The sequence below is a fragment of a genome, unplaced genomic scaffold (genome assembly GCF_019419815.1).
Source record: "Pyrus x bretschneideri cultivar Hongxiangsu unplaced genomic scaffold, Pyrus_bretschneideri_v1 Contig57, whole genome shotgun sequence".
NCBI lineage: Eukaryota > Viridiplantae > Streptophyta > Magnoliopsida > Rosales > Rosaceae > Pyrus > Pyrus x bretschneideri.
The window spans coordinates 2,388,820-2,415,709 of record NW_025999795.1 but is presented as its reverse complement, the minus strand read 5'-3'; the positions used below and the strand labels follow the sequence as shown (position 1 = coordinate 2,415,709).

General features: G+C 35.5%; 2 protein-coding genes, 1 long non-coding RNA gene and 1 pseudogene across 4 annotated transcripts; 3 read left to right on the top strand and 1 right to left on the bottom strand.

Annotated features, from left to right (window-relative positions):
- The first annotated feature begins 1,319 nt into the window (after positions 1-1,319).
- Positions 1,320-2,482, top strand: LOC125471127. Its single transcript, XR_007253396.1, has 2 exons — positions 1,320-1,757; positions 2,091-2,482. It is a non-coding gene; the product is annotated as an uncharacterized LOC125471127 (long non-coding RNA).
- A 1,192-nt stretch (positions 2,483-3,674) lies between these two features.
- Positions 3,675-9,729, top strand: LOC103943493 (annotated as a pseudogene).
- Positions 9,730-10,233: 504 nt separating this feature from the next.
- Positions 10,234-12,370, bottom strand: LOC103943304 (putative wall-associated receptor kinase-like 16). Its single transcript, XM_009353570.3, has 3 exons — positions 11,928-12,370; positions 11,668-11,827; positions 10,234-11,524 (listed from the first exon to the last, which is right to left on the bottom strand). The coding sequence occupies exons 1-3, from the start codon at positions 12,258-12,260 to the stop codon at positions 10,473-10,475; spliced, it is 1,545 nt and encodes a 514-aa protein (XP_009351845.2). The 5' UTR covers positions 12,261-12,370; the 3' UTR covers positions 10,234-10,472.
- A 3,220-nt stretch (positions 12,371-15,590) lies between these two features.
- LOC103943305 (protein EXPORTIN 1A) lies at positions 15,591-26,137 on the top strand. 2 transcript variants are annotated; one of them, XM_009353572.3, is made up of 32 exons: positions 15,591-15,978; positions 16,782-16,898; positions 17,307-17,399; positions 17,499-17,570; positions 17,783-17,890; positions 17,983-18,065; positions 18,217-18,355; positions 18,441-18,509; positions 18,639-18,716; positions 19,024-19,086; positions 19,168-19,212; positions 19,460-19,567; positions 19,657-19,755; positions 19,938-20,141; positions 20,559-20,618; positions 20,913-21,023; positions 21,158-21,255; positions 21,394-21,502; positions 21,721-21,786; positions 21,904-22,002; positions 22,084-22,164; positions 22,251-22,340; positions 22,752-22,837; positions 22,938-23,018; positions 23,096-23,278; positions 23,477-23,543; positions 24,216-24,326; positions 24,475-24,582; positions 24,659-24,796; positions 24,881-25,018; positions 25,113-25,217; positions 25,447-26,137. In XM_009353572.3, the coding sequence occupies exons 1-32, from the start codon at positions 15,880-15,882 to the stop codon at positions 25,567-25,569; spliced, it is 3,231 nt and encodes a 1,076-aa protein (XP_009351847.1). In that variant the 5' UTR covers positions 15,591-15,879; the 3' UTR covers positions 25,570-26,137. The 2 variants fall into 2 exon arrangements, with proteins under 2 accessions (XP_009351847.1, XP_009351846.1); XM_009353571.3 differs by having other exon boundaries at positions 19,932-20,141.
- Positions 26,138-26,890: the final 753 nt, after the last annotated feature.

Sequence of the window (26,890 nt, the reverse complement as noted above, 5' to 3'; positions counted from 1 at the left end):
AATATTTTTATTTTTAAATATATTCCTTTAGTGTTAAAAATGTTACAATTAGTATATTTATATTTATGGCTAAATTTTTTGTCATATATTTTTATTTTTAGTTTGTACCTATTTTTAATTTGCAAATATTTTTTAATTTGTACCAATTTTCTTTTCATTTTTAATTTGTACCAATTTTCTTTTCATTTTTAATTTGTACCCATATATTAGTTTCTTTTTGTGCCCATATTTTTTAAAAGTTTTATTTGTGTTTGTACCCATGTATATACCGTCAAGTGACATTGTATATTTAATCAATGATAGAAAAATTACATATGGTTTATTTATGTTTTATGCCTAAACTTTGTATCATATATTTATATTTTTAGTTTGTACCCACTTTTAATTTGCAACATTTTTTTTTTAATTTGTAGTATTTTCTTTTTAGTTTTATTTTGTACCCATGTATTAATTTCTTTTAGCGCTTATATTTTTAAAAATTCATTTGTACTCATAATTTTTAATCTTTTATTTGTACCCTAATTTGTTTATAATGTACCCATTCTTCTTTATTAATGTACCACTTTGTTATATGTGAAATGTACCAATTTTTTTAACACTATGGATACATTCTTTTGCCATTTATTATTTCTTATTTTTACATAGTTTTTATCCATTTATTCAATCAAAATATTTGAATTATTTTATTGTAACCGTTTCTAATTGTATTATAATGAGGGATTTTAAATTTATAGGATTATAAATCTCATAAAATATCAAACAATTAATGTCAAAACTATAAAAATATAAATATTAATAGTAATATAATAAGGTGTACAAAGTCAAGGGATCTTGATCAAACTTTGAATACTATTAAGGTTTTAATCAAATAATGTTTAAAGATTAAGGACCACATTCAAAGTATCCCATTTATTAATCTTCAACTTCAATGTTACAATATAGCATCAAAATTGAAAAGAAAAACATCACTCAAACACTCAGAAGTTCTCTCTCTCTCTCTCTCTCTCTAAATATATATATCCAGACGTAAAGATATATATATATATATATATGTGTGTGTGTGTGTGTATCTAGACGTAAAGATCTAGCTATATATATATATATATATATATATATATCTCTGTGTGTGTGTGTGTATCTAGACGTAAAGATCCAGCTATATTCTAGCTATATATATATAGCTAGACGTAATGATCATATATGATTAATCATTGACATCGTGATTAAGAAATTTAATATATACTAAAACTCAAAACTAACTGATTTACTGTTCATAAATACAGTGTGCTTCCTATTTTGTCGCAGCTAAGTTTGTTTTATTACGTTTCTGCCACGTCTGAGAAAATATATATACAATTTATTTTTTCTTTTTCTTCTTCTCTCTTCCCTCTCGCTGCCCCGTTGCGACTCACCGTTTGAACGAGAAACCCAAAAATCATCAATTTCATCTCCTTCTCCAAATCAACACAACCATACCTTCCAAAAATCTTAATCCGCACCCGAACCCACGAACCCAGTTTGGGTTTGACGTTCCCGGCGACTTTCATAAGTTTTCCGGTGGCGGCCGGCCCTGCAACCACATCTATTCGACTCAGGAGAGTCCCAACAACAACATTCGAGTTTTGCATGCTCGAATCTGCCCCAAGAACGAGGAGTTCCATAAACCAGCTAGCGGTGGCGGTGGGTTTTTCCGACGAAGATCTTAGTTTTCTCTGACGGGTTTCAGGCCTTTCCAACCTTTTTTGGGTCCGGCGAAGGTGATATTCTTACTCTACATCCTAAAATTAGCTTAGGTTGTGAATTTGGTATGAAATGGTTGAGTTTTAAAGCTAATCGGAATCTCTGTGTTTTCCGGTAATTAGCACCCCCTGGGTATGGCATAAGTTGCTTTTCTTTTCTGTTCTGGCAAATTAGCATGGGAGTCCGATTTCTGCATTGCATGGATATGTGCATTTCTTGAGTTTTTTTGTTTTGTGTGTTGGATTAGTTATTGTTGTTATATTTAAGAATTTGAATCTGTTCATAGTTATTGATTTCGTATTATTATAGCATGATGCATGAATTGTGGTTTTGTGAAATTTTCTGAATAGTTTGTTCTGCTGCTGGGCTTTGAGTATCAATTCATTGGGGATTCTGAAATCAATTAACTGAGGAACGAAGAAGTAAAAAGGGCAAGGGAGCTGTTGAGATGGTTCTCTTATGATGTATTCTGATGGTATCCCTCCTCAATTCAAAGTAAAAGATCTTAGATTTGAATTCATGGATGGCGAATTCGATACCAAATTAGACTGCTTATTATGTGGGTTAGCCAAACTCGGTCTTACTTTAGTATAAAAATATTGATGTAGCAAAAAAAAATAATAATAATGATGTATCTGATTTTATTTTGGTGGGTCATGAATTCAATTTCTACATGGGCTCATGAGAAGTAATCTCTCATGACGGTTTGGAAATGATAATTTGTTGAGAAACTTTTTTTTTATTCTGGTTGGACAAAATAGGCTGATTATCTGCAAATTTCATGAGGTTTTCAATAGGGCTGTTTACCAACACTTTTGCATGTAAATAGTATGTACGTACACATTAAGTAATTGTACTTTTTCAATCCCGCAGCATCACGCGCGGGCAATGGTTGCTAGTACAATCTAAAACCTTTGAAAGACTCTTTGATTTCTCAATTTTTGACAAGCCATGTTTTCTCCTCTGGTTCGAAAACTGAAAGCCAACAAATCAACAACCAAATTCGGTAAAGTAACAAACCTCAACGAAAAATCAAATATTTGGCTTCTGGGTAGTCGAGAAGAAGTAAGATTTAATTACTTGTGGAAGGTTAGAGAAATTGGGAGCAGCATGAGTGAGGACATCGAGAGGCGGAGATAAAAAAGATGAGGAAGCAGAGATCGAAGGGATCACAAAGCAGAGATAGAAGAGATTGCGAGGCGGAGTGTAGGACGCATGATCGAAATCGCCAATCCGTTTCACAACAGCCGAGATAATGAGGAATAAAGATATGAAACAGAGGGTAAATATAATTGTAAATAATTTGAACAATTAACATTAAAAAGCACATAACACCAATTGAAAGCAAAGAAACACCATTGATCAAATTTTTACCTCTTTTCTTCTGCCTTTGTATCAATTGTGAACAAAAATTATTTGGCTTCAGCCAGGACAGAGGGTTGAAATTTTTCGGATACCTATACACCAAAGAAATTTGTTACAATACACTGACACAACAAACAATCATTCATTAAACCTAATTAACAAATATGTACCCATTATCTTTATTCAACCATACAGTTTACCTCATCACTTGTTCTTTACTGCCCTCTAACTAATAAAGACTAATTATACATGCATTTGACGAACAATACTTAAAGTAAAAGCAAGAAGAAAGGTATTCACAATACGTCACATTTACAGACCAACAAATAGTATTAAGGATGGTTTATACATATTTTTTGCAACTATATAAAATGATTTGGTCTGGCTAGGTCAAATTCAATAATTGTTGCATTAGCAAATGATTAGATGCGTAGCGTAGGAGGGCAATTCCGTCATTTAACTGTGCAACAAATAGAAAAAACGCATGTTGGAAAACCAAACGAAGGGCATTTTAGTCCGTTCACTTCGAGTGAACACTGAACGCAGGTTTAGGTTTTAGTATAGGAATAATGTGGGCCGCCACACAACCTCCTCAATTCTATTGCCGCTTCTTCCCTCGCAGGCCTTTCGGCACTACTCAACTTGATGCAACTCCTTGCAAGCTCCGCAACTGCTCTGAGTTGCTCTCTGTTTCCCTCGTTTACAAGTTGTGCCACAACGATCTGAAAGATGTCATTTTGTTCTACAGAAGAAACGAAATGGGACGTTATGATTCTTTGATTTTCTGGTCTGTTAAAAGGCCAACGGCATCTCCCCAGTTTGAAGCCCCAGCAATACGATTCCAAAGCTATAAACATTGCTCTTATCTGTCAACTGGCCTGTACAGATATATTCCGGGTCTAGGTAACCAAGTGTTTGCTGCACCATGTGTTCATCTGGATTCATTACTAGGGAACCGGACCAACCTCGAAGGACCAAAACCAGAGGCATTGGCACAAAACAATCAGTTAAAAGTATGTTGGAAGAGTTGACATTTCCATGAATCATAATTGGTTTCAACGAGTCAACTGCAGAATGCATATAAGCAAGAGCAGCTGCAGATTCTGAGGCTACCTTTAAAAGGACATGCATGCCAAGGCAATGCACTCTTCCCATCAGCGTGATGAATGTAGTCGGACAAGGTCCCATTGCAAGGGCAAGAGGGACGATCTCATTTACGCACATGCCTAGAATGAGCTTTACTGGAAAGACTTTTATGTGTTTGATGTAGCATCTACCAGTTTTCCTATGGTAATAATTATATGCCTGGTTTGTCTTTGAAATGTCATCATAACTGCAGCGTCTGAGTTCTGTGGATTTGTTGGCCAGTATACGCCCGCAGTTCTGTCAGAAGTGTTACAGTTCGGAAGCTGGGCTTAGAGTTCAGAAGCTAAGAGTATTGGGAGACTAAATTTGTAGATAAAATTTACAAACTAAATGATGTGTCATAAATAGAAAATGAACACGTTTATCAACGGTTAAATAATAAAGGAAAACTAATGAAAATGATTTGAAAACTTTGAGTTTTAAAAATAAGGACAAAATAAAAAGTAAAGTGAATAGTACCATATTTGACTTTTTAGTGTAAAAATATATTTTTTCGTTAAATTGAATAGTACCACGAGTTTTTGGTTAAAACTCCCAAATAATAATCCATTATCAAATTCCATATTATTTTACTAAAAATATAACTTTAGCCCTTGAAACTAAAGTTTTTTTACATAAAATCCGATATAATCTTTTTATTTAAATAAAACCCAATAATTAGGCTCTACATAAGCAAATTCATTAATTTTGTTTGCCTTTACACCTTTTGCATTTTTTAGATGCCTAAAATACCCCTAATAATGTTATACTTTCCTTAAGATTTCGTCATTGTTTTTAAAATTTGCATAAAATTAGACAATTTTAATTTAATCTTGTCATTTTCTTACCAAATGAAAATCTGAAAGAGCATTATAAGATAATCTATATTTAAAAAATATAAATAAATTATTTGGACATGTGTCATAGTAATAAATTTGCCTTGTGTATGTAATGATACATGCAAAATAATTTATTTATAAAATAAAAATGTTTTTTGATTCAAAATAAATTTATCTATATTTTATATAATAATATAGGTAAATTATTGCACACATATATATTAGTAGTAAAATGTGCCCAATATATATAATAATGCATGAAAATAATTCACCTACAAATAAAGGAAATTTGATTAAAAAATAATATATCTATTACTTTTTGTTTATGAATTTCAATTTCTTTTTTTTTATTACAAACATAATATACCTATAATATAATTTACATATTGTTTAATCTTATAAGAAAATAATGTATCTACGGTTTTATTTTAATGGAGATAATTTGTCTTGGTTTAATTTTTATGAAATAATTTAGGCATTGTTTAACTTTACTAAAATAATGGAACTACTATTTTAATTTACCTACAAAATAAATGCTATTTGATTCAAAATTAATTTACTTATATCTTACATATAGATATAGATAAATTATTTTTAACATGCATATATAATAACAAACAAAAAATGCCTAATGTATGTAATAATCTAGGTAAAATAATTTACCTACAACATAAATAATATTAATTGGTTCTTTATTGTTTTTATCAAACAATATTATTTGATGCAAAATAACTGATTGTACAAAGGAGTTTTTTTTTTTTTCCATACGAAAAATGTGCCCATAATTGTTTATGAACATGGCTAAATTAATATATATATATATATATATATATATGTTCCTAATATTTATCACACAAGAAATGTAAAATTTTCATATGAGGTTAATTGCTAATCATAATTAGGGTGAGTAATAATATTTATTGGCATAATTAGGGTTTTGTGGCATAAGTTGTAAATATGTGATAATAATTAGTTACATATTTGTCTACATGGTATTCTATTTGAAATTTGGATTTTATTTGGATGTTATTTGAATGTTTAATATTAGGTGGGTTTTTGTTTGGAAAATAGGAGTCTCAAGGGTCTTTTTCTAAAGAATCCGTATAGTTTAGGAAGTGTTAACAGTTCGGAAGCTGGGCTTAAAGTTGGCTTCTGATAATGGTGCCAACAAAAACAATGATATTAAGCTAAACAAAGAGAGTTTGTGCAGGAGATGATGTCCTAGTTTCAGAATCATCCCTTCCATCTCCATTTTTATCTTCCCTTTTATTTTTCCTAACTTACTCTTTTCTATTTTTTTAAATTTGACGTGGGATGCTCTTTCTCTCAAAGTTCTGAGAGACCAACTCCTTAATTATTATCTCCATCCATGTGTTCACTTGCGCTCCTCCTTCCGGTTTCTTCCCTTCACGCGGCTTCAAATCTCTAGCTTTTTTATTCGGAGGTCAACGGTTAAGCTTAGTCTAATATATATATATATATATATATAAATGCACGTCATGAATCTTCCTTGGTGCAGAGAATATAATATATATATATATATATATAAATGCACGTCATGAATCTTCCTTGGTGCAGAGAATATAATATATATATATATATGCACGTCAATAATCTTCCTTGGTGCAGAGAATAATATATATATATATATATAAATGCACGTCAGGAATCTTCCTTGGTGCAGAGAATATAATATTTTCAAGCAGTTTTATCACTAACAAACTACAACATATCATGTATTATTAATTTAAATTGTTAATTTATATTTCAGTTTTGAGGTTATTTCTGTTTTCTGATCGACTTATTTTGACACTTGTTGGCCTCGTTGTACATAATGGTTTATCTGTGTGGACTGCATTCAGAGGATAACTTTTTACGCCTCTCACATATATCCCAAAGGAAATGTTGTTGCGGACAATTTTGTTAACATGTGCTTGTCTCCAACTTTGGTATGGTATCATTCCCCTCCACCGGCAGCCCGTGCTACTTTATTTTCAGACTAAATTGGCTTGCATGACTTCCACTTCTCAAATTAACGTGCATCTCGACATACAAGTTTATCTCAATTTTTTTTTTTTCTAACCTTGTGGTATTGTTTGACTTGTTTTGCATGTTTAGACCTTTTAGAGTTGACTTTAGAGGGTTATGTTTCATGTCTCCACCTATTTTTCTTGTATTTTCTTTGTTTTCATTAAAGTTTATGTCCTCCGTTTATTTTACATACTTTTTCTCCTCTTTTTTTTCTTGTTTGATGAGGACTAAAGTTTATGTTTTCCTGACTAGATATAACTTCTTTATTCATTATCAATAAAATTTCTTTTACTGCCAAAGTTTTATAAAAAACAAATCAAAACCTATAATGTAGTTTAACAATACAGGAAAGAACCAACTAATAATAAAAGGTTGTATCAATTACATATTCAGACAGCTGATTATACTCCCAAATACGTGGGATATATTTTACTTTCCAACACTTCTTACTTAGCATAGCATCCACTATTAGCTCTAACAATCACTTTTAGGTGGAAGAAACTCCATACAAACGACTGTGTAGCACAAAGAATATCTTGATGGTAAACGGCAAGTTTTCGGGTCCAACGTTGTATGCTCATGCTGGAGATACTATCCTAGTGGATGTCCATAACAAGGGCAATCGTAACATTACCAACCATTGGTAATTCATCAACTTTATACAACACATGTAATGTCATCCGGCTTTTAGTTATTTTCATGATACGAGTACAATTCTGATCCATCTATATATCAAGCATGGAGTTAAACAACAGAGGAATACATGGTCGGATGGTCTTGAATACATCACGCAATGTCCTATTCAACCAGGAGTCACGTTTACCCAAACCATTATATTTTCCTCAGATGAGGGGACTCTATGGTGGCATGCTCACAGTGGGTGGGATCATGCCACCGTCCATGGTGCTATAGTCATATACCCCAAGAAGGGAGCCACTTACCCTTTTCCCAAGCCTCACGCAGAATTTCCAATCATATTGGGTTTGCAAATCAATTCAAACTTCAATTTCCACAAACTGCTTATAGAATAGCTTAAAGTACTTTCAAATAACTAAAAACGTTTTTGACAGTTTTTTATTAGCTAAAGTTAAAAGACTATTTTTGTCATTTTCTACTTGTATTTTCATTGAAAATTTGGATTTGTTCTAATGAAAGGATTTCTCGTAAAAGAGCTTTATAAACATAAGTGATTTCCACACAAATATTTCCAAATTACGATCCTAATTTTTTTGCAAATTGTTGATTTGAAAATCGTAGGAGAGTGGTGGAAGGAAGATATTGGACAACTTTACAGTGAAACGATTCAAAGCGGAGGGGACGCTAATACTTCAAGTGCTTTCCTCATCAATGGTCAACCCGGGGATCTCCATCCTTGCTCAAAACCAAACGCATTCAAGTTCAAAGCTGATTGCGGCAAAACCTACCTGCTCAGACTAATCAACTCTGTCGTGCAAGTGGTAATGTTTTTCGACATTGCCAATCACAACGTCACGGTTGTAGGCTCAGATGCTAGCTACACCAAACCATTTTCAACAGATTATGTGACCATATCTCCCGGCCAAACCATTGACCTCTTGTTAAATGCGGACCAAATCCCCAACAACTACTACATTGCTGCTAAAGCCTATAGTGGCGGGGTTGGGGTTCCCTACGACAACACAACCACCACTGCCATACTTCGATACCATGGAAATTCTAATTCATCCCCTACTTCCTTGCCTAATATTCCTTCCCATAACGACACCAATGCATCGGTTCACTTTACCGGTAAACTCAAAAGCTTGGCTGATAAAAACCACCCCGTTGACGTGCCACACAAGATAACAACTCACTTGTTCTTTACACTCTCCGTCAACTTAATACCCTGCCCGAATAATTCATGTGCTGGGCCACTTGGGAGACGTTTTGCCGCCAGCGTCAACAACATTAGCTTTGTCAACCCCACAATTGACATACTGCAAGCTTACTATTACCATGTCAATGGGGTATTTGGAACTCGCTTTCCAAATTACCCACCCTTGTTGTTTAATTTTACAGCTCAGAACTTGCCGTTGTACCTACTGACGCCAAAGCGAGCAACGGAGGTGAAAATACTGGAGTACAACTCAACGGTGGAGATTGTGCTTCAGGGGACAAATGTAGCGGCAGGAGATGACCATCCGATGCATCTCCATGGATTCAGTTTCTACGTTGTGGGATGGGGGTTTGGGAATTTTGACAAGGACAAGGACCCTTTGACGTATAATCTTGTCGATCCTCCTCTTCAGAACACCATCGCTGTCCCTGTAAATGGTTGGACTACCATTAGATTCAAGGCCGACAATCCTGGTACGTAATTAATGAAGACACTCGTTATCTCTAGTAAATATATTATGCAAGGGCCGTTTGATAATAACCATATCAGTTTTCAGTTTCCAATTTTAGTTTACCAGCCCTAATTAGTTGAATGATAATTGGATCATATGATAAATTGTTCTTGTTGTTGTCGTTGTATGTAGGCGTTTGGTTTATGCACTGTCATATTGATTGACATATGTCATGGGGCATGGAGATGGCGTTCATAGTGAAAAATGGAAAGGGCCTAGGAGCGCAAATGTTACCTCCGTCACAAGGAATGCCTCCATGCTAACAATTGTTATAAAGCTTTCGAGCTGGTTATGTCCATGGCAATAAATTGGGATGGTTTAGTATTGGTGTGCTTTTATTAATAATAAAAAATAAATTAAAAAAAAAACTACTTCTGTTGTGCCGTAGAAATAATTAACTGTAAAATAGAGTAGCAAAATATTTGATAAATTGTATTTCCAAAGTGCTTTGAGTAAGAAAAGTTGTGTCAAAGTGTTTGATAATTTTTAAATAAGTGGCTTGATTGTGTGCAATGACTAAAAAGACCTTGAATGTAGGAAAAGTTGTACTAGGAACTCTTTGGATTGGTCTTGGCTAGGATATATATTTCAGTCGATCTCACTCAATAAGATAAAACTTTGTTGTTGATTTTTTTTTTCTGTATTATCACCAATTTGGGGGCGGTCGACTGCTCAAGAACAAGTGGAAAATTTTCATCAAAATATGACGACCAATGCGCATTGTATTAGTACTAAAATTAAAATTTACTTGGCCTTATTTTCCAAGATTGGTTCAACTGTCAAATATATTTTGTTCATGAAAAAGAAACATTGGTGACAGCCAGCCAGATTTCATATGCAATGGATTGTTTAAAACAACTCATAGGGATTTTCTAGTACTCAGCTTAATCTGTACTCTAAAGTTTTAACCGGTAGGTAATTGTTGAAAGATATTCTAATAGTCGGGGCTTCCCTTCCCCTACGATGGATTCATACTCTCAATAATTGTTGACGAGAACTAGCCGGCTTAGGAAGAATGTGTGCCGCCACACAACCTCCTCAATTCTCTTGCCACTTCTTCCATCGCAGGCCTTTCGGCACTACTCAACTGGAGGCAACTCTTTGCAAGCTCCGCAACTGCTCTGAGTTGCTCTCTGTTTCCCTCGTTTACAAGTTGTGGCACAACGATCTGAAAGATGTCATTTTGTCCTACAGAAGAAACGAAATGGGATGTTATGATTCTTTGATTTTCTGGTCTGTGAAAGGACAATGGCATCTCCCCGGTTAGAAGCTCCAACAATACAATTCCAAAGCTATAAACATCGCTCTTATCTGTCAACTGGCCTGTATAGAGATATTCTGGATCAAGATAACCAAGTGTTTGCTGCACCAATGTCTTCATCTGGGATTCATTACTGGGGACCGGGACCAACCTTGAAGGACTAAAACCGGAGACTTTGGCCACAAAACAATCAGTTAAAAGTATGTTCGAAGAGTTGACATTTCCATGAATGATCATTGATTTCAACGAGTCTACTGCTGAATGCATATAGGCAAGAGCAGTTGCAGAGTCTGAGGCTATCTTTAAAAGGACATGCCAAGGCAATGCACTCTTGCCTTTAGCATGATGAATGTAGTCGAACAAGGTCCCATTGCAAGGGAATTCATAGACTAACATGGGAGCTTCAGTCTCTAAGCAGCAGCCCAAGAACTTCACCACATTTTTATGGTGAACTTTGGCAAGAGTGACGATCTCATAGATAAAGTGCTCGATTTGGCCCTCGTGCACTACTGTTTTCCTCATGTCTACAATCGCACCGTCTGACAAAACTCCTTTGCAATCTAATGCACTTTCTCCTAGACAAAACTTATGACTCTGGTTATAATAGGCAGCGGCCGCCTCTAGCTCCTCGGCTGTAAAAACTTTTGTGCTTCCATGTGAAGCAATATGCTGCTCTAACAATAACCCTCCATTTTGCTGGAAGAACTTGGCTTTGAGATTAAGGAACTTCCGTTTCTTCACACTGGAATAAACCCCAGTGATCCCAAACGACATAAATAAGCAAAAAATGCCAAGACCTGCAAGTTTAACTTTAATTATATACTAACATATGCATCACAACTGCTAGCAAATTAAACAAATTAAATTTTATGTATTATCAAGTATGCTAGAGAGAGAGAGAGAGAGAGAGAGAGAGCAGGGGAATTAATTGCGGATGTACCTAGAGTGAGCTTTACCGGAAAGACTTTTTTGTGTTTGATGTAGCGTCTGCCAGTTTTCCTATGGTCATGACTATATGTCTGGTTTGCTTTTGAAAAGCGATAATTATATTTTGATCGATTCACTCTAATCGTTGTGTCTCCTTCTAAATCAACGAAGTTCTGTAACGTATACATATAGACTCGTTATAAAAAATAAATAAATAAAAAATTGATGTTAATTTTTTTCAATTGTTATACAAAGGAGGTCAAGAAATTTTACCCCAAGATATACGGGAAAGATCAGATCATCATAGTAAGCGTAACCACTGCAGATGCCATCAGGATTTGCGAAGGGAATGGGGCCATCGGGATTACTTGTTCCTGAGAATGGTTCTGGATTTATTGGCCTGTAGGAAGTGTTACAGTTTATTATGTCAGGCCAGCGTACGCCTGCAGTTCCGAAGCTGGTGTTGGAGTTGGCTTCTGATAGCGGCGCCAACAAAAACAATGATATTAAGCTGAACCAAGAGAGTTTGCGCAGGAGATGATGTCCAAGTTTCAGAATCATCCTTTCCATCTCCATTTTTATCTTCCCCTTTATGTTTCCTAACATATTCTTTCTCTCAAGTCTCCGCTAGCTTCTAACTGAAATAGTGGTTTATACAAAATTTTGAGGGATCAATCTCCTTGTCTCCATCCATGTGTGTTGACAAATGCACTTGCGCTCCTCCTTCCTCGTTTCTTCCATTCACGCGGCATTGAATATCTTGCTTTTTTCATTCGGAGGACACGGTTAAGCTTAAGTATTATAAGCATGTGATTAAAGGACGCCTGCTCCATCGTGGTCTCTTCCTTGTGCAGACTAACTTCAACGATTTAAATTGTCTATTTTGTATGTCTCAATTAATAGATCATTCTTATGAAAATTCAATTCAACCCGAAACCATTTGCCTATATTAATTATCACGATGAAATTTCGTTGTTTTTAATAAAACAAAGTATTCGTTAATTTCTTTGAACCCAATTATATGTCTTACTTCCAATTTGGCTAATATTTTGCAAAGATAATCCATGAGGTGCAACTTGAAAAATAGACGGAAATTTTAAAATATCATATGAACTTATACGCCATTCACAATTTGTCTTATAAACTAAAATTTAAGCGATTGTCATATCAATATTCCAAAATTATTATTTTGGCATATCACTTTAACTCTGTTAAATTTCCAAATAAATTGAGTTCAAAGTTATTTTGGACTTTTGACCTCCTTTTCACATAAGTTATTTTTTATTTTTTCTATACAAAAATACATTTACACTAAAGGATGAGGGAATTGATTGGTTTCAGACCTAGGAGTTTTTGTTAGTAAAAAAAACATGTTGCATTGGTTTCAAAAGCTTATGATGAACCACTAAAATAATATATTAGGCTCACTAATGTGAAGTTTAGCTAAGTAAAATATTTGAGAATTTAACGTGATCAATCATGTCGATAAAAAAATAAAGCTAAAATGCCTAAATATTGATATGCAAATAACTTTAAATTTTGGATGAAAAACTTAACGGAGGACGAGCATGACAACATGAGCTTCAGATGGTCTAATTTCAAATTTTGAGATAGGGTCTAAGAATTTTTGTCGGTTTGGAGGGCTTTAATCCCTGTCCCCATTATGGATTCGAAAATGGCAGCATGAGCTTCAGACGATATAATTGGTTGGAGTAGCGCTGAGGCGGTGGTTGCTGGGAGTGATGCCATAACTAGTTGCAAGGACGATGTTAGAAATTTATTTTAATAGGTGCATCTAGAAAAATAACTAAGAAGACTTTATTATAGGATAACTTATAATCCAATATGATATCAGGAATGATTTCAAATGATAGTGTATCACAATTTCAATAGTAAAAAAATTTCAGTCTAGTGGTAGTGGAAACTAGCAAAGTGATGAGAAAAATATTACTACATAATAGGGGGAGAGAGTTTTTCGGTTTGAATGATTAAACAAGTTCACTTTTGCTCATATAATATTTGATATGGAATGAAGTAGTATGAAGGTATGTTGTACATTAAATACATATATTTATTACAAAAATAACGCGTGTATATTATATAACTAAAGTCTACAATTTAACAAACGAATTACTTTACTAGAGACATCTGCCAAAATGACGCTTGATTGAAGCGGAACGCCCTTATCCTTTCTCATAAAACCCAAGTAAAGTAATGAGTCGCCAGTATTAAAAGCCCAAAAGTGTCAGCCCAAGTTATAAGTGCCGCTAAAGTGCCGGCCAGCAGTGCCAACTTGGATCCAATAATATTCGAGCAGATTCTCGAGGTTAAACCCAGATCAGATATCCCTTTCAACCTTAGGAGAAAAATTGAAAAAACAAAAAAGAAGAAAACAAAAAGAAAATTCCTTCTTTCCACCCTGTAAAAAGAAATTTCAAAAAAAAAGAAAGAAATTTCAAATCCAATAAAAAGAGGGGCCAATCACAGGTTGACAAATGACAATAAAGCAGCTTCGACAAGCGTCACATTCACGCACACCGACCGGCCCCACCTTTCTTTTTATTTTTTTTATTTTTAAATTTCAGTCACAATTCTGAAAACCCTGCATATTTTCCCCGTGTACTCACATTCACGCTAATTATTATATTTACATGAAAACTTATCAAAATATTTTATATTATTTGATAAATAATTGAACAGAAATTTACTTTTGGAATATGTTAGAGATTTAAATTTTTTTATCCAAATTTGTAAATCAAATAACGTATCACTAATAGAAAATAAGCATGTTAATCGACACTAATTAAAAATTTAAGCATCAACAACCTCAAATTAAGTTTACATGATTTAATTTAAAATTTTGATTTCCTTAGTATAATCTTTACTTTGTGTGTGTGTGTGTGTTTTAGAGCAAAAGTCCATTTACTCATATAACAATAGGACTTGCTTGCACAAGGTATGCCAATGTGGTTACATAATACATCAACAACAAAAACATTATGTATTATTGTATTTTAGTTTCTCACACGATAGTGCGTTATGGTATAGTTGATAATCACAATTTGACAGATCCAATGTATATTAATCGATAATCATAATTGGCTTTATCTTCTTTTTCATTGTTATGTGTACCATTGAGAGATTATTGGATACATATTATCGTGCCACATCACTTGTCCGCTTGACACACAAAAGACCCCTTCGTTTAGGTGTCATGTATGCCCATTTTGATGAGAAAAAAACTTAAGAAATTATGATCACATCATTTATAAGACACTTCAAAAATTATGAGACTCTTTGTATTTATCTCACTTGCAGCCCCACATTTATCACTCTCTTTGTGAGAGTTGTCCTAACAACGCAGTCCTATCAAAGATCCACATCCATTTTGAAGGACTAAAATGTTTTTTGTTTTTACGTTTTTTGTTTTTTTATTTTTATTTTTTAAAAAGGACCACTTCCATTCTTATGGGATCGGAAAGACTCACAGATGCATTTCAGTCTCTCATAATCATCATTGTGTAATTTATTAATGCTAGAAATTTCAAGACTTACGGAATCAAACTCAAATGTTGGAGGTTTCTCTTTTGTGTTGTGAGCGGATAAGTTACGTGAAACGAAAGCCCAAGTCAAGAATTTCTTGTATTCAATGGGGTGGAATGCTATATTCTAGGGCTCACCGATGAACAATTTTTGGTCAGGCACGCACCAGCAACAACATTTATACCACCGCACACGGACAAACAAAACCCAATAAATAAAAAGACGGAGAGGAGTGGAGGCAAGCAAACACAAAACGGAATAAGAGGCCGAAAATTCAAACCCACAGGGCCACAGCCTATATCTATCCTCTACAATTACAAACGCAACACCGAACCAACTCGTCACTCGCTCTATCACTCGCCCCGCTCTCCTTCTCTCCTACGCCACTACCACTTCTCTACTGCTTCATTTTCAAGCTGTCTTTATTTCCCTCCCCCCTTCTCTCTCTCTTCTTTTTCCCCTAATTAATATATAAATAAATACCCACACACCCTTTCGCTCCTTCCTCAGCACTATTCTCTTTACTTCTCTCTCTAGAATCTTTTCTCTCTCCTAGGGTTTCGGTGGCTTCCGGTGTCTCTATTTCCTCCTCTCCACACTGCTTTCGCGCTCTAGGGTTTATCGGCTTGGGTGTCTACGATCGTCCTTCCTTCTCTCTCTCCCCCTTTCTCACTCAGTGGCTATGGCGGCTGAGAAGCTAAGGGACTTGAGCCAGCCGATTGACGTTGGCCTGCTCGATGCCACCGTCGCCGCCTTCTACGGCACCGGATCTAAGGAGGAGGTGAGTGATTGCTGCTCCTTTTCTATCTTTGCTTTCTGTTTGTTTTCCGACCAAGTGTGCTCAATTTGCAAGTGCAATCCGGGTTTTGTGCCCTGGGGTTTAAGCTTTCTGTTTGGGTTTTTAGAAGTTGAGGGGAAATTTGAGTTCTCAGACCTAGGGTTTAACTCTTGAAAACCTTCGTTTGGGGGAGTTTTTACTTTAGGGGAAATTCTGGCCTAGCTTCAATGTCTTTTAGCGGGGGAACATTTGAGCGTTTGATGGATTACTGCACATTAGCTATCTGCCTATTTTTGGGGTTGTTTAGTTCGGTGGGTTTGGAAGAGAGATATGTTAATATTGTGTGTTCTCAAATAATTCATGAACTATTAAGTGAATTGGTAATTGGCTTCAGTGTGAAATTTTGAATGATCAATCTTTCATCCTCTACACTTTCGGAACTAAAGAAACCATGATTGAGTAATGATGGTGACCTGGTTATTCTGTGACTGCATTACATTATTCTCTTTGAGAAAATAAGAATGCATTGCAATGATTATTGAATACTTAATACCAGGATTGCTCTTTGTTTGAACGAACTAGGTTTACGAAAATATTTCAGCTTCCCTTACCAAAACAAAAAGTGAATGAAATGGGTAATGCTTTATCGATTAGCTTGTAGCGTCAAAATTAGGGTCCATATGGTATTTGGATAATGGATGCATTGGCAAATTATATGTGTAACTTGTAGTTTTGTGGGCCTTACTTCAGTTCTCCAAGTACTTTGTGTTCTTAGATTAATTTTGCTCCATGTGTTGACATTACAGAGGACAGCTGCAGACCAGATATTGAGGGACTTGCAAAACAATCCTGATATGTGGCTCCAAGTTGTGCACATTTTACAGAGCACAAAGAACCTAAACACCAAGTTCTTTGCCTTGCAGGTCAGTTGTGTTGCATAACAATCTATAACACAGCACATATACTTTTTGTATAACATGGCCACCGTCAGATGCCCAGACAGTCCTTACAGTAGGGCAGCGAGGCTGAAGCAGGCTTCAGACAGGCTTTTTAAAACAGCCAAAAATAGAATGCCTTTATGTGGTACAACAACAATAATAGTAATCAAGTTGACTGCTTAAGTGTGTATGTTGTCCTTTGTTAAACAAGGCATCATATAAAGGCTGCAGAATGCTTATACCATGTAATCTTGCTGCATATTCATTAGCTTTCTCATAGTTTGATGCTTTGGATAAAGATTCTATACAGCTTCCCATTACGACCTGTATAAATCTTTCTATTCGTATTTTAAGGTGCTGATCTTAAGAGGTTTTCTTTGCATCCACATCTAGGTCTTAGAAGGGGTTATCAAGTACAGGTGGAATGCATTGCCTGTTGAACAGCGAGACGGAATGAAAAATTATATCTCTGATGTCATTGTACAGGTATGAATCATGGAGTAAATATATGAGGATTGCAAGTTTTTCTCATTTAGATAGTCGAGCAGTAAATTTTCTTTCTTACCATTGGTTCCTTTCATGAAGCTATCAAGTAATGAGGCCTCTTTTCGAATGGAAAGACTTTATGTCAGCAAACTCAATGTTATATTGGTTCAGGTATTTCCTTGTTCTCTCCCATTAGGATTATTGCATTTTTTGCTTCTTTTTTTTTGTTGGTTTGTTGTATCAAGCACTTTGTTTTCTTTTCTATTTGTCTGTTGGCCTTTTCTATTACACAGTATCTGAAATTTACTTGGTATATTCAAATCTGTAATCGCTTGCTTTGGATATGTTTGTGATGTAATATATCAACATTACTCCATATACAGATTTTAAAGCATGATTGGCCCACTAAATGGCGAAGCTTTATTCCGGATCTTGTATCAGCTGCTAAAACTAGTGAAACCATTTGCGAAAATTGTATGGCCATATTGAAGGTAAGCATTTTTAATGTTCAATTTTAAACATTGAAATCAAATTTATATGGTTCATTGGGTCAGTACTAATTGCTTGAATGTTTTACCCTCAGCTTCTAAGTGAAGAGGTATTTGATTTCTCAAGAGGGGAAATGACACAGTTGAAGATTAAAGAGCTTAAACAATCATTGAACAGGTAATTGGCTGATGAATTTGGTATCTTTGTTTTTAATTGAATGGGCTTGTCTGACATGCCATACTTTTACTTGTCGATTTATTGGGTTTGTCCAATCTGTTTATTTATTCTTTTCTGTTTGATATTCTTTTTTCTTTTTCTTTTTTTCCAGTGAGTTTCAACTCATTCATGAGTTATGCTTATATGTACTATCAGCCTCTCAACGAACCGAGCTGATACGTGCAACATTATCCACATTGCATGCTTTCCTCTCATGGATTCCCCTGGGCTATATTTTTGAGTCCCCTTTGGTGCGTATAACACTTTTGTGTTGTTCTCGATTACCCTTCCAAAGGATTTATCCTTATCTTTCTATGTTGTGTCTGTATTTTACAGCTTGAAACCCTTCTGAAGTTTTTTCCCATGCCTTCATATCGGAATCTTACCCTTCAGTGTCTAACGGAGGTACATTGTTGTTCCATTTCTATTAAGAAATTTCATGGTTGTTGCACTTGTGCAAAAAGCAACAAGGATATCATGCGATATCGCTGCTTCCAATTATTTAGGCTTTATCATCTGCTATTTTGGTTTCAGGTTGCAGCACTTAGTTTCGGTGAATTCTATAATGCGCAGTATGTTAAGATGTACAGTATATTCATGGTGCAATTACAGGTGTGTCAATATATCCATTTTCATTTAATGTGTAGTTAGGAATACATGGGATGATAGTGGTGTGTGGATTGCACCACCCTTGATTTTTGGAGTGACAATAATAACCCTCTTTTTATATTGGAATCGAAAGTTTTGAAGAAAGTAACCAATAATTGATAACTATAAAGGCATAAGGATTGTTGGAGTAAGTATACTCACATAAATTGTGCATATTCTGATATGTTTACTCTTACAATATAATTTGACTTCCATCATTATCTTATTCTTTTCCTAATGCTTTTGAATTTTTTTTAATGGAACCAATTAGACTATTCTTCCACCCACCACAAACATACCTGAAGCTTACACAAATGGATCTGGCGAGGAACAGGTAAGTTTTGTCTAATGATTGTGGGCCCCAATTGTTTGTGTTAGTTTATTGAGCTAGTTTCTTATGATGTTGTTTTGTCAGGCATTCATTCAGAACTTGGCACTGTTTCTCACTTCGTTTTACAAGGCAAGTTTCTTCTCTTTCACATGAATATGTTGATGTAGTGCCTTGCCTTCACAAGCCTTAAGTTAATAGTTGTAAATGAATAATGTGACTAGTGATATGGTATTTGACGATGATATTTCTATCAACAGATAATGGATTTTGTGTCCAATATTGGGTATAGGATCGTCTGCTGTTTCCGTTTATTAATCCTTAAGCATCTGTTGAGGAGTGAAGACGTTACTGATTGTCTACGTATTCTTTTCTACAGGCGCATATTCGTGTTCTTGAAACCACACAAGAGACTATAGCTGCATTGCTGATGGGTCTTGAATATCTTATAAACATCTCATATGTGGATGACACCGAAGTTTTTAAGGTATGATTAATTGTGATGCTCTCTCTCTCTCTCTACCCCTTTGAACAGATGATTTTAAGATTTGACTTGGACTTGTTTGTTTTGACCAGGTTTGCTTAGACTATTGGAATGCTTTGGTTTTGGAACTGTTTGAGGCACATCATAATCTGGATAACCCTGCAGCATCTGCCAATATGATGGGGTTGCAGGTATTTGAATACTTCCATATTTATACTATTTGTTGCTTTGAGTTTCCGTTTTATTCCTACATAAGTGTATTCTAGTTCAATTGCAAATTTGTCATTTTGGATTTTTTTTTTTTTTATGTTCTACTTTGTAGATTTCCTTTTAATTCCGTTGCAAGAATAACTCGTCTCGTACATAGATGCAGATGAATTTGCTTCCTAGTATGGTTGATGGCATTGGCTCACAACTTTTGCAAAGGCGGCAAATATATGTTGGTATTATGTCAAAGTTGAGGTTGCTCATGATCTGTCGTATGGCTAAGCCAGAAGAGGTTATCATTGTTGAAGATGAGAATGGCAACATTGTTCGTGAGACCTTGAAGGACAATGATGTTCTAGTTCAATATAAGGTGATAAATCTTGTATTGCTGATATAGTTGTAATTTTCTAAGCTATCAAGCTCATGGTAAACTTTTCTTGTTATGAAATTATGGGTGCTAGTATCTTCTAGATGAAGTTTATTTGTTTTTCTGAATATAAAGAAGTAATAGAATATTTGATGACATGGTGGGGGATGCGAAAGAATTAGATAGCTTCTTTTCAGGTGTCATTGTCAAAACATCGTAGAGGTGTTCCTGTAATTTTGATTCAACATGATACAATGGGCGTTTTACCTTATGGTGCATTTGATTTTATTTTGGCACAAACTCAGTTTCTATGATATGCTTCTTTGTCTTAATAATAGAAAACTTGTGAATTATTTTTTATTTTCTCCCTTCAGTTTTTTCATACTTAATTCTGTTATTGGTATTATTCTGGTGTTGCAGATCATGAGGGAGACGCTGATATATTTGTCACATCTTGACCACGATGATACCGAGAAGCAGGTAAAGGGTAGTTTTTTCTTTGAAGTAAAATTAAACAATAACCAAGCTTCATTCTACTCGTTTGATTCCTTTGATGCATAACCCTGCAAGATGATGCTTGTAGCATTATGTTATCTTGCCTTGATAATTTTTCATATAATTTGAAATAGTCTTCTTTCATATGTGATCTAACTCATCATGCACCGATAATATTCCGTTTAGTATAATCTCTGTTGTGGGGAACCTCTAAAGTGGGCTAATATTTCCTATACAGATTTCCACTGATCTTTCTCTTTTCACTGACATTGGAAACAGATGCTAAAGAAATTAAACAAACAACTGACTGGTGAGGATTGGGCATGGAACAACTTAAACACATTATGCTGGGCAATAGGGTCTATATCTGGTTCCATGATGGAAGAACAGGTATGCATTGTCTTATTATTTGAGGAATTGACGGAAGACATTTTTTTTATGATGATTTCATTATATCTTATGCTTTTTCTACAGTTATTGTCCCAGAATGTGTTTTGATGCCTATTACCCTTTGCCCTTCGCAGGAAAATAGATTTTTGGTGATGGTCATTCGTGACTTGCTGAACTTGTGTGAAATCATAAAAGGGAAAGATAATAAAGCAGTTATTGCAAGCAACATCATGTAAGTATTTGTGGTCCTACATGTTATTTTAGCTTAAGCTATAGGTTCGCTGCCCTAAACGTGTTACCAATAGGTTTTGCTGACCTCTATTTTTATACTATAAATATCCTTATAATTGAAGCTTTGCTTTGTTTTCAGGTATGTTGTCGGACAGTACCCAAGGTTCTTAAGAGCTCATTGGAAGTTCCTAAAGACTGTTGTCAATAAGTTGTTTGAGTTTATGCACGAAACACATCCTGGAGTCCAGGTGAATTCTTTTATAATCATGTTTAAGGTTGCTTTTGAAATTTTAAACATAAAATGTACATGTTAACTGTTGCAAATTTTTTATGATATTGCTAGTGTTATTTAAATTTGTATGCTACTCTGGGACTGTCTTTTTCATTGGGGTGGTCTGGGGTATTCAGTTATATGCGCATATTTTTTAATATTAGTCTTCTATAACTGTTGTTGCATATGTTTCAGGACATGGCCTGCGACACATTCTTGAAAATTGTTCAAAAGTGCAAGCGTAAATTTGTTATTGTACAGGTATTCTCTCTTATAAGTTGGCATTTTAGAATTGTTCTTGTCATAGAAGTTGAAATTGTGTATTTTGAGAAAGTAATTTTGTATTGTGTGTTTCATTACTGCTTTTGTGATTATCAGGTTGGAGAAAATGAACCATTTGTGTCTGAACTCCTGACAAGCCTGCCGAATACTGTTGGCGATCTTCAGCCTCACCAGATTCATACTTTCTATGAAGCTGTATGCCTTTCTTATGTCCCTTTTTCTACTTAGTTATATATAAAAATTTGTTATAAACAATTGCATTTTTGTTTATCATAGGTTGGTCATATGATTCAAGCAGAGTCTGATCCCAAGAAGAGAGAAGAATATCTACAGAGATTGATGAGTCTCCCAAATCAGGTATATTTGGATATACATGCAATGTGCATGACTACTTGCAAGTCCTCAAAATAGCTTGTAGCTTATTATATTTGCTTGTTCACCAGAAATGGGCCGAGATCATAGGGCAAGCACGCGTAAGTGTTGATTTCCTGAAGGATCAGGAGGTAATTCGGACCGTGCTTAATATATTACAGGTATGATTTTTCAAATTTTGTTATTTAGGTATTCTGTAGTTGTTAAACCATATCGTGGATCATGGAGATGATGTTGATAAGATTATTGATGTAGCTTTATTGTATCTTGTTTTCTCTTCTCTCTTTTTTCTGACTGTTCTGTTGTCAGTTGATCTTGTTTATGTTAGATTCTGCGGTCTCTGTTAGGTGAGCTGTTGTCTTTGTAGACAGCATCTTTCTGTGAACTTTACTGCATCCTAAGTGGGCCTTATATGTGGTCCTTTTATCCTTTCCCTTACATACTTGGTGAAATCTTTACTTCTATTTTGCAATGATTGTTCATCCTACTGTGTCATATCAATATCAAATGTGATTGTTCTTGTGGCTTTAGCCACTGTGAGTACCAGGTGTAATTCTGTTGTTGATTTACAGACAAATACTAGCGTTGCGAGCTCCCTCGGGACATTTTTCCTGTCTCAGATCTCAATGATCTTTCTGGACATGCTTAATGTGTACAGGTATGGCCAATGTTTTCAGGTGTAGAAAGAATTTCAGATGTTTAATTTGGTTTCTTTCTTCATTAATACAGTTATTCTCGGCTCTATTTGTTTTGAACAGGATGTACAGTGAGCTTGTATCTAGTAACATTGCGGAAGGGGGTCCCTATGCTTCTAAAACATCCTATGTGAAACTTCTACGGTAGGACCGTTTGTACAAATTCCTTTTCAGTTTAACATTTAAACCTCAAGTACCATGTTTGATTTATTTCTCAACAGGTCGGTGAAGAGGGAGACTCTCAAGTTGATTGAGACATTCTTGGACAAGGCCGAAGACCAACCACAGATAGGAAAACAAATTGTGCCTCCCATGTTGGATCCAGTCCTAGGTGACTATGCTAGGAATTTGCCTGATGCTAGAGAGTCAGAGGTTTTGTCACTTTTTGCCACCATCATAAATAAGTATGTTACCTGCCTTTCTTTCATTATCTTGTATATTTTGCTTTTATTACTTGCTAGTTATGATACCGTCTGGCTAAAAACCACAGCCAACTAAAACAACTTGTAAGCTGCTGCCTACGTCTTTCTTCTGGCTAAGGAATTTGTTATTTTTTTCTTTAGTGTCTTCCGGTTGCTTATATTTGTATCCCTTGTTTATAGGTACAAGGGTGCAATGATAGATGATGTGCCAAGAATATTTGAAGCTGTTTTCCAGTGCACATTGGAGGTAAGGATGTGGCCTGTTCGGCAATGGTCCAGAAAAATTGTGAATTTTTTTTTTGTTAGTGTTCAAAGCAATATCAATAAAACTGCCATACATATAGATGCCGCATGCATTTGTCTGGTCTTGTGCTATCCTGTATGACATCATCTCTCTGTAGTTGTTTAGAAGTAGCTTATCGAATTATTTATTAATCTTTTGGAGTTGATGCGATCTTCAAGTAGCATAAATCAGTTATTTTGATTGCTTCTTCCACGACAGTGACACTATAGTTGGTGGCTGAACATGTTACCCTATATCCCAAGTTCTTTTTCGCTATCCCTTTCTCCATAAGCAGTAGGGGATATTTGGATCTGAGTGTTGGTGATATGCTTATTTGCATATCCTCTGATACCAAATAGTGTTTGGAGTGATGGCTAAATCTTAATATCATTAAAATTTGATTTTGCTGAACATGTTAGTATTCTTCCCAAGTCCTTATTTGCCATCCCTTTCTCCATAATGCATTGCTGAAGTGGGATTTTTGCATCTTGGTGTTGGTGTTGGTGTTATGTTATGTTGCATCCTCTGAGGTCTGAATCCGATACCGAAGAACCTCTGGACTGATGGCTAAAATTAGAAAATTTTAGTTGTACCTTAGTTGTTATCTTTACATGTCTTTATTCTGTACCCCTGCAGATGATCACCAAAAATTTTGAAGATTACCCAGAACATCGCTTGAAGTTCTTTTCTTTACTTCGTGCCATTGCTGCACACTGCTTTGCTGCATTGATTCAATTATCGAGTCCGGTACGTGTTTAAATATTTCCCACTTGTTTGTCTTCCATTACTGTCAATGTGAGCTGGTTAGATATGAGTGATTATTGGCTTCTGCTTAAATTTTTATAATGGTCAAAAACGGACAATCAAATGTTTGCATATTTTTTGTTTACTTCAGCAACTAAAGCTTGTCATGGATTCAATTATATGGGCGTTTCGGCACACCGAAAGAAATATTGCTGAAACTGGGCTGAATCTGTTGTTGGAAATGCTTAGAAACTTTCAGGTGTGATGTCGTGTGCATTTTTGTTGGTCATATTGTAATGCCATTTAAGCTCACACTGCCTTGGTTGATTTGACAGAAATCAGAGTTCTGTAATCAGTTTTACCGTACATACTTTCTGACAATCGAGCAAGAAATATTTGCTGTCTTGACTGATACATTTCATAAGCCTGGGTTCAAGTTGCATGTCTTGGTTCTTCAACATTTGTTCAGCCTGGTATTGTATCTTGTCATACCTTCTAGTTATTTTCTTGATTCATAAGCTTGCATAAATTAGAAGTCAAATGTTTACTGGTTACAGGTGGGAAGTGATCTGTTGAAGGAGCCTTTGTGGGATGTTGCAGCTGTTCCTTATCCATATCCTAATAATGGAATGTTTGTTCGTGAATATACAATAAAGCTTTTGAGTACTTCATTCCCGAACATGACTGGGGCGGAGGTATATAACTATGGTTACTATTATGTTTGTCCTTCTCTTTTTTTTTTTTTCTCTTTTTCTACGTATATCACTTACCTGAAGGTTTTCTTTGCAGGTCACTCAATTTGTGAATGGACTATTTGAATCAACTGCTGACGTACCCACTTTTAAAAATCACATCCGAGACTTCCTAGTGCAATCCAAAGAATTTTCAGCACAGGTAGGATACCATAAGCATCAGTTTAGACTCCCAATTCAGAGATGCGCATTTTTTATTTGTTGCCCATTCAGTCATGGAAGATTTGGTATTCATTTACGTTGACTAATTTTTTATGTTGATGTTAAATGTTGCATCTTCTGTTCCCGTAGAACCCCAACGTCTCTTCCAATTTTTCTTTTGCTGGGATGTGGGTAATCTGGATGTTAAACGGAATGTTGTGATTGTGCAGGACAACAAAGATCTTTATGCAGAGGAGGCTGCTGCTCAGAGAGAGAAAGATCGGCAACGAATGCTTTCTATTCCTGGACTTATTGCCCCCAATGAAATACAGGACGAAATGGTTGATTCCTAGGAGGCTAAGTTTAATGATGAAGCTAATTTCGAGGACAATTGATGGAGATGCAAATGGGCGTGTTGATTCATTCCTCAGAATCTTCCAGCGCAAATACAGCATTTTTTTTTCCCTAATTAGTTTCTGTTTTGTTTCTTAGTTCAAAATTAGTTGAATCGCAAAGGCGCCTTTAGCGTGCTGTTTGCACTGTAGCCTTTGAAATCTATTGGGATGGTAGTAGAGTATTTAGGTGCTGCTGATTTAGGGAGGAAGATATTGAGAAGGGTTTTGCTGGATCAAAATTAATCTTTTGTAGTTCGAACTCGTCAGGCGGGGTTCTTTAAAAGATGTTTATGTTATTTGTCTTAGGTGTAATATATACTAACCTCGCTGTGTTGTGCAGAAGTTCCTCATATTTTTTGTTTGTTTGTTCTAGTTTTCAATAGAACGTGGTTGCCTCGTCGATTTCATGAGGTTTAGGGCGCATATATTTTTGTTACATGGTAGGGGGAGTGAAATCTGTGTAATTCGATTGTGTTTAATGTATGTTTCTATTTGATTTAGAAATCCTCTTTAAGTTTTTGTTTCATGTGATGTTTCTTTCGTTTCTTCCTGGTTGCTTTTGTAGCTGAATGAGTAATACGCTTGTACTTCCCGCGAATTACTCTCACTTGTAGCATGCATTGTTAGCCTAAACAACTCAAACCCAAAGTTTCAACCCAATCAAACTTGTTGACGGGCAAAGCTCAATTGGCTCATACTCTATTTACTTGAAACGAGGGAAGTTACGAATTTGGAGAACACTCTTGGACTCCATGTGTTAGTAAATGCCGGTGAAGGCGGTGTAGTAATAAATGTAGGAAAAACAATGGTAGCTTAATTTTGATACTCGTTTCATATAGGTAAATATGTCCGCCCGTAGGGTAGAGCTACATTATTATTGAGCAACGAACAGCTATTACAGCTGGTGTTTATTTTTAGTGCTACATATTTATGGTCCTCGTACTATACTTGATAATTGGACCCTGATACGACGTCCTACAGCGATTTGAAGTTCCGAGTGGAGCTGGTGTTTGACCCTCTTTATATTGTCTCTGAATTTCCTCCCACTTTCAGGCGACAAAACCACTTCCAAGCTTTTTACCAACCCCTCCCTGGTAAAAACTCCACCCTCCACATTTACCCCGATCTCAAACACGTCCTCCACCATCCTTGCATTAAGCCTCTGGTCTCCAAAAAATGGCCTATAAATCATGGGCACCCCTCCTGCTATAGTCTCCATTAGCGAGTTCCAGCCTATAAATCATGGCCTATAGCCCTTATCAAAAGAGAAAGGGCCGTT

Coding starts and splice junctions, on each gene's coding strand:
- LOC103943305 (XM_009353571.3), top strand. CDS start 15,880: ATGGCGGCTGAGAAGCTAAGGGACTTGAGCCAGCCGATTGACGTTGGC. Junction 15,979..16,781: donor GCACCGGATCTAAGGAGGAG/GTGAGTGATTGC, acceptor TTGACATTACAG/AGGACAGCTGCAGACCAGAT. Junction 24,797..24,880: donor TTCAACATTTGTTCAGCCTG/GTATTGTATCTT, acceptor TACTGGTTACAG/GTGGGAAGTGATCTGTTGAA.
- LOC103943304 (XM_009353570.3), bottom strand. CDS start 12,260: ATGTTAGGAAACATAAAGGGGAAGATAAAAATGGAGATGGAAAGGATG. Junction 11,828..11,927: donor TCTTTCCCGTATATCTTGGG/GTAAAATTTCTT, acceptor TATACGTTACAG/AACTTCGTTGATTTAGAAGG. Junction 11,525..11,667: donor TCCGGTAAAGCTCACTCTAG/GTACATCCGCAA, acceptor TTAAACTTGCAG/GTCTTGGCATTTTTTGCTTA.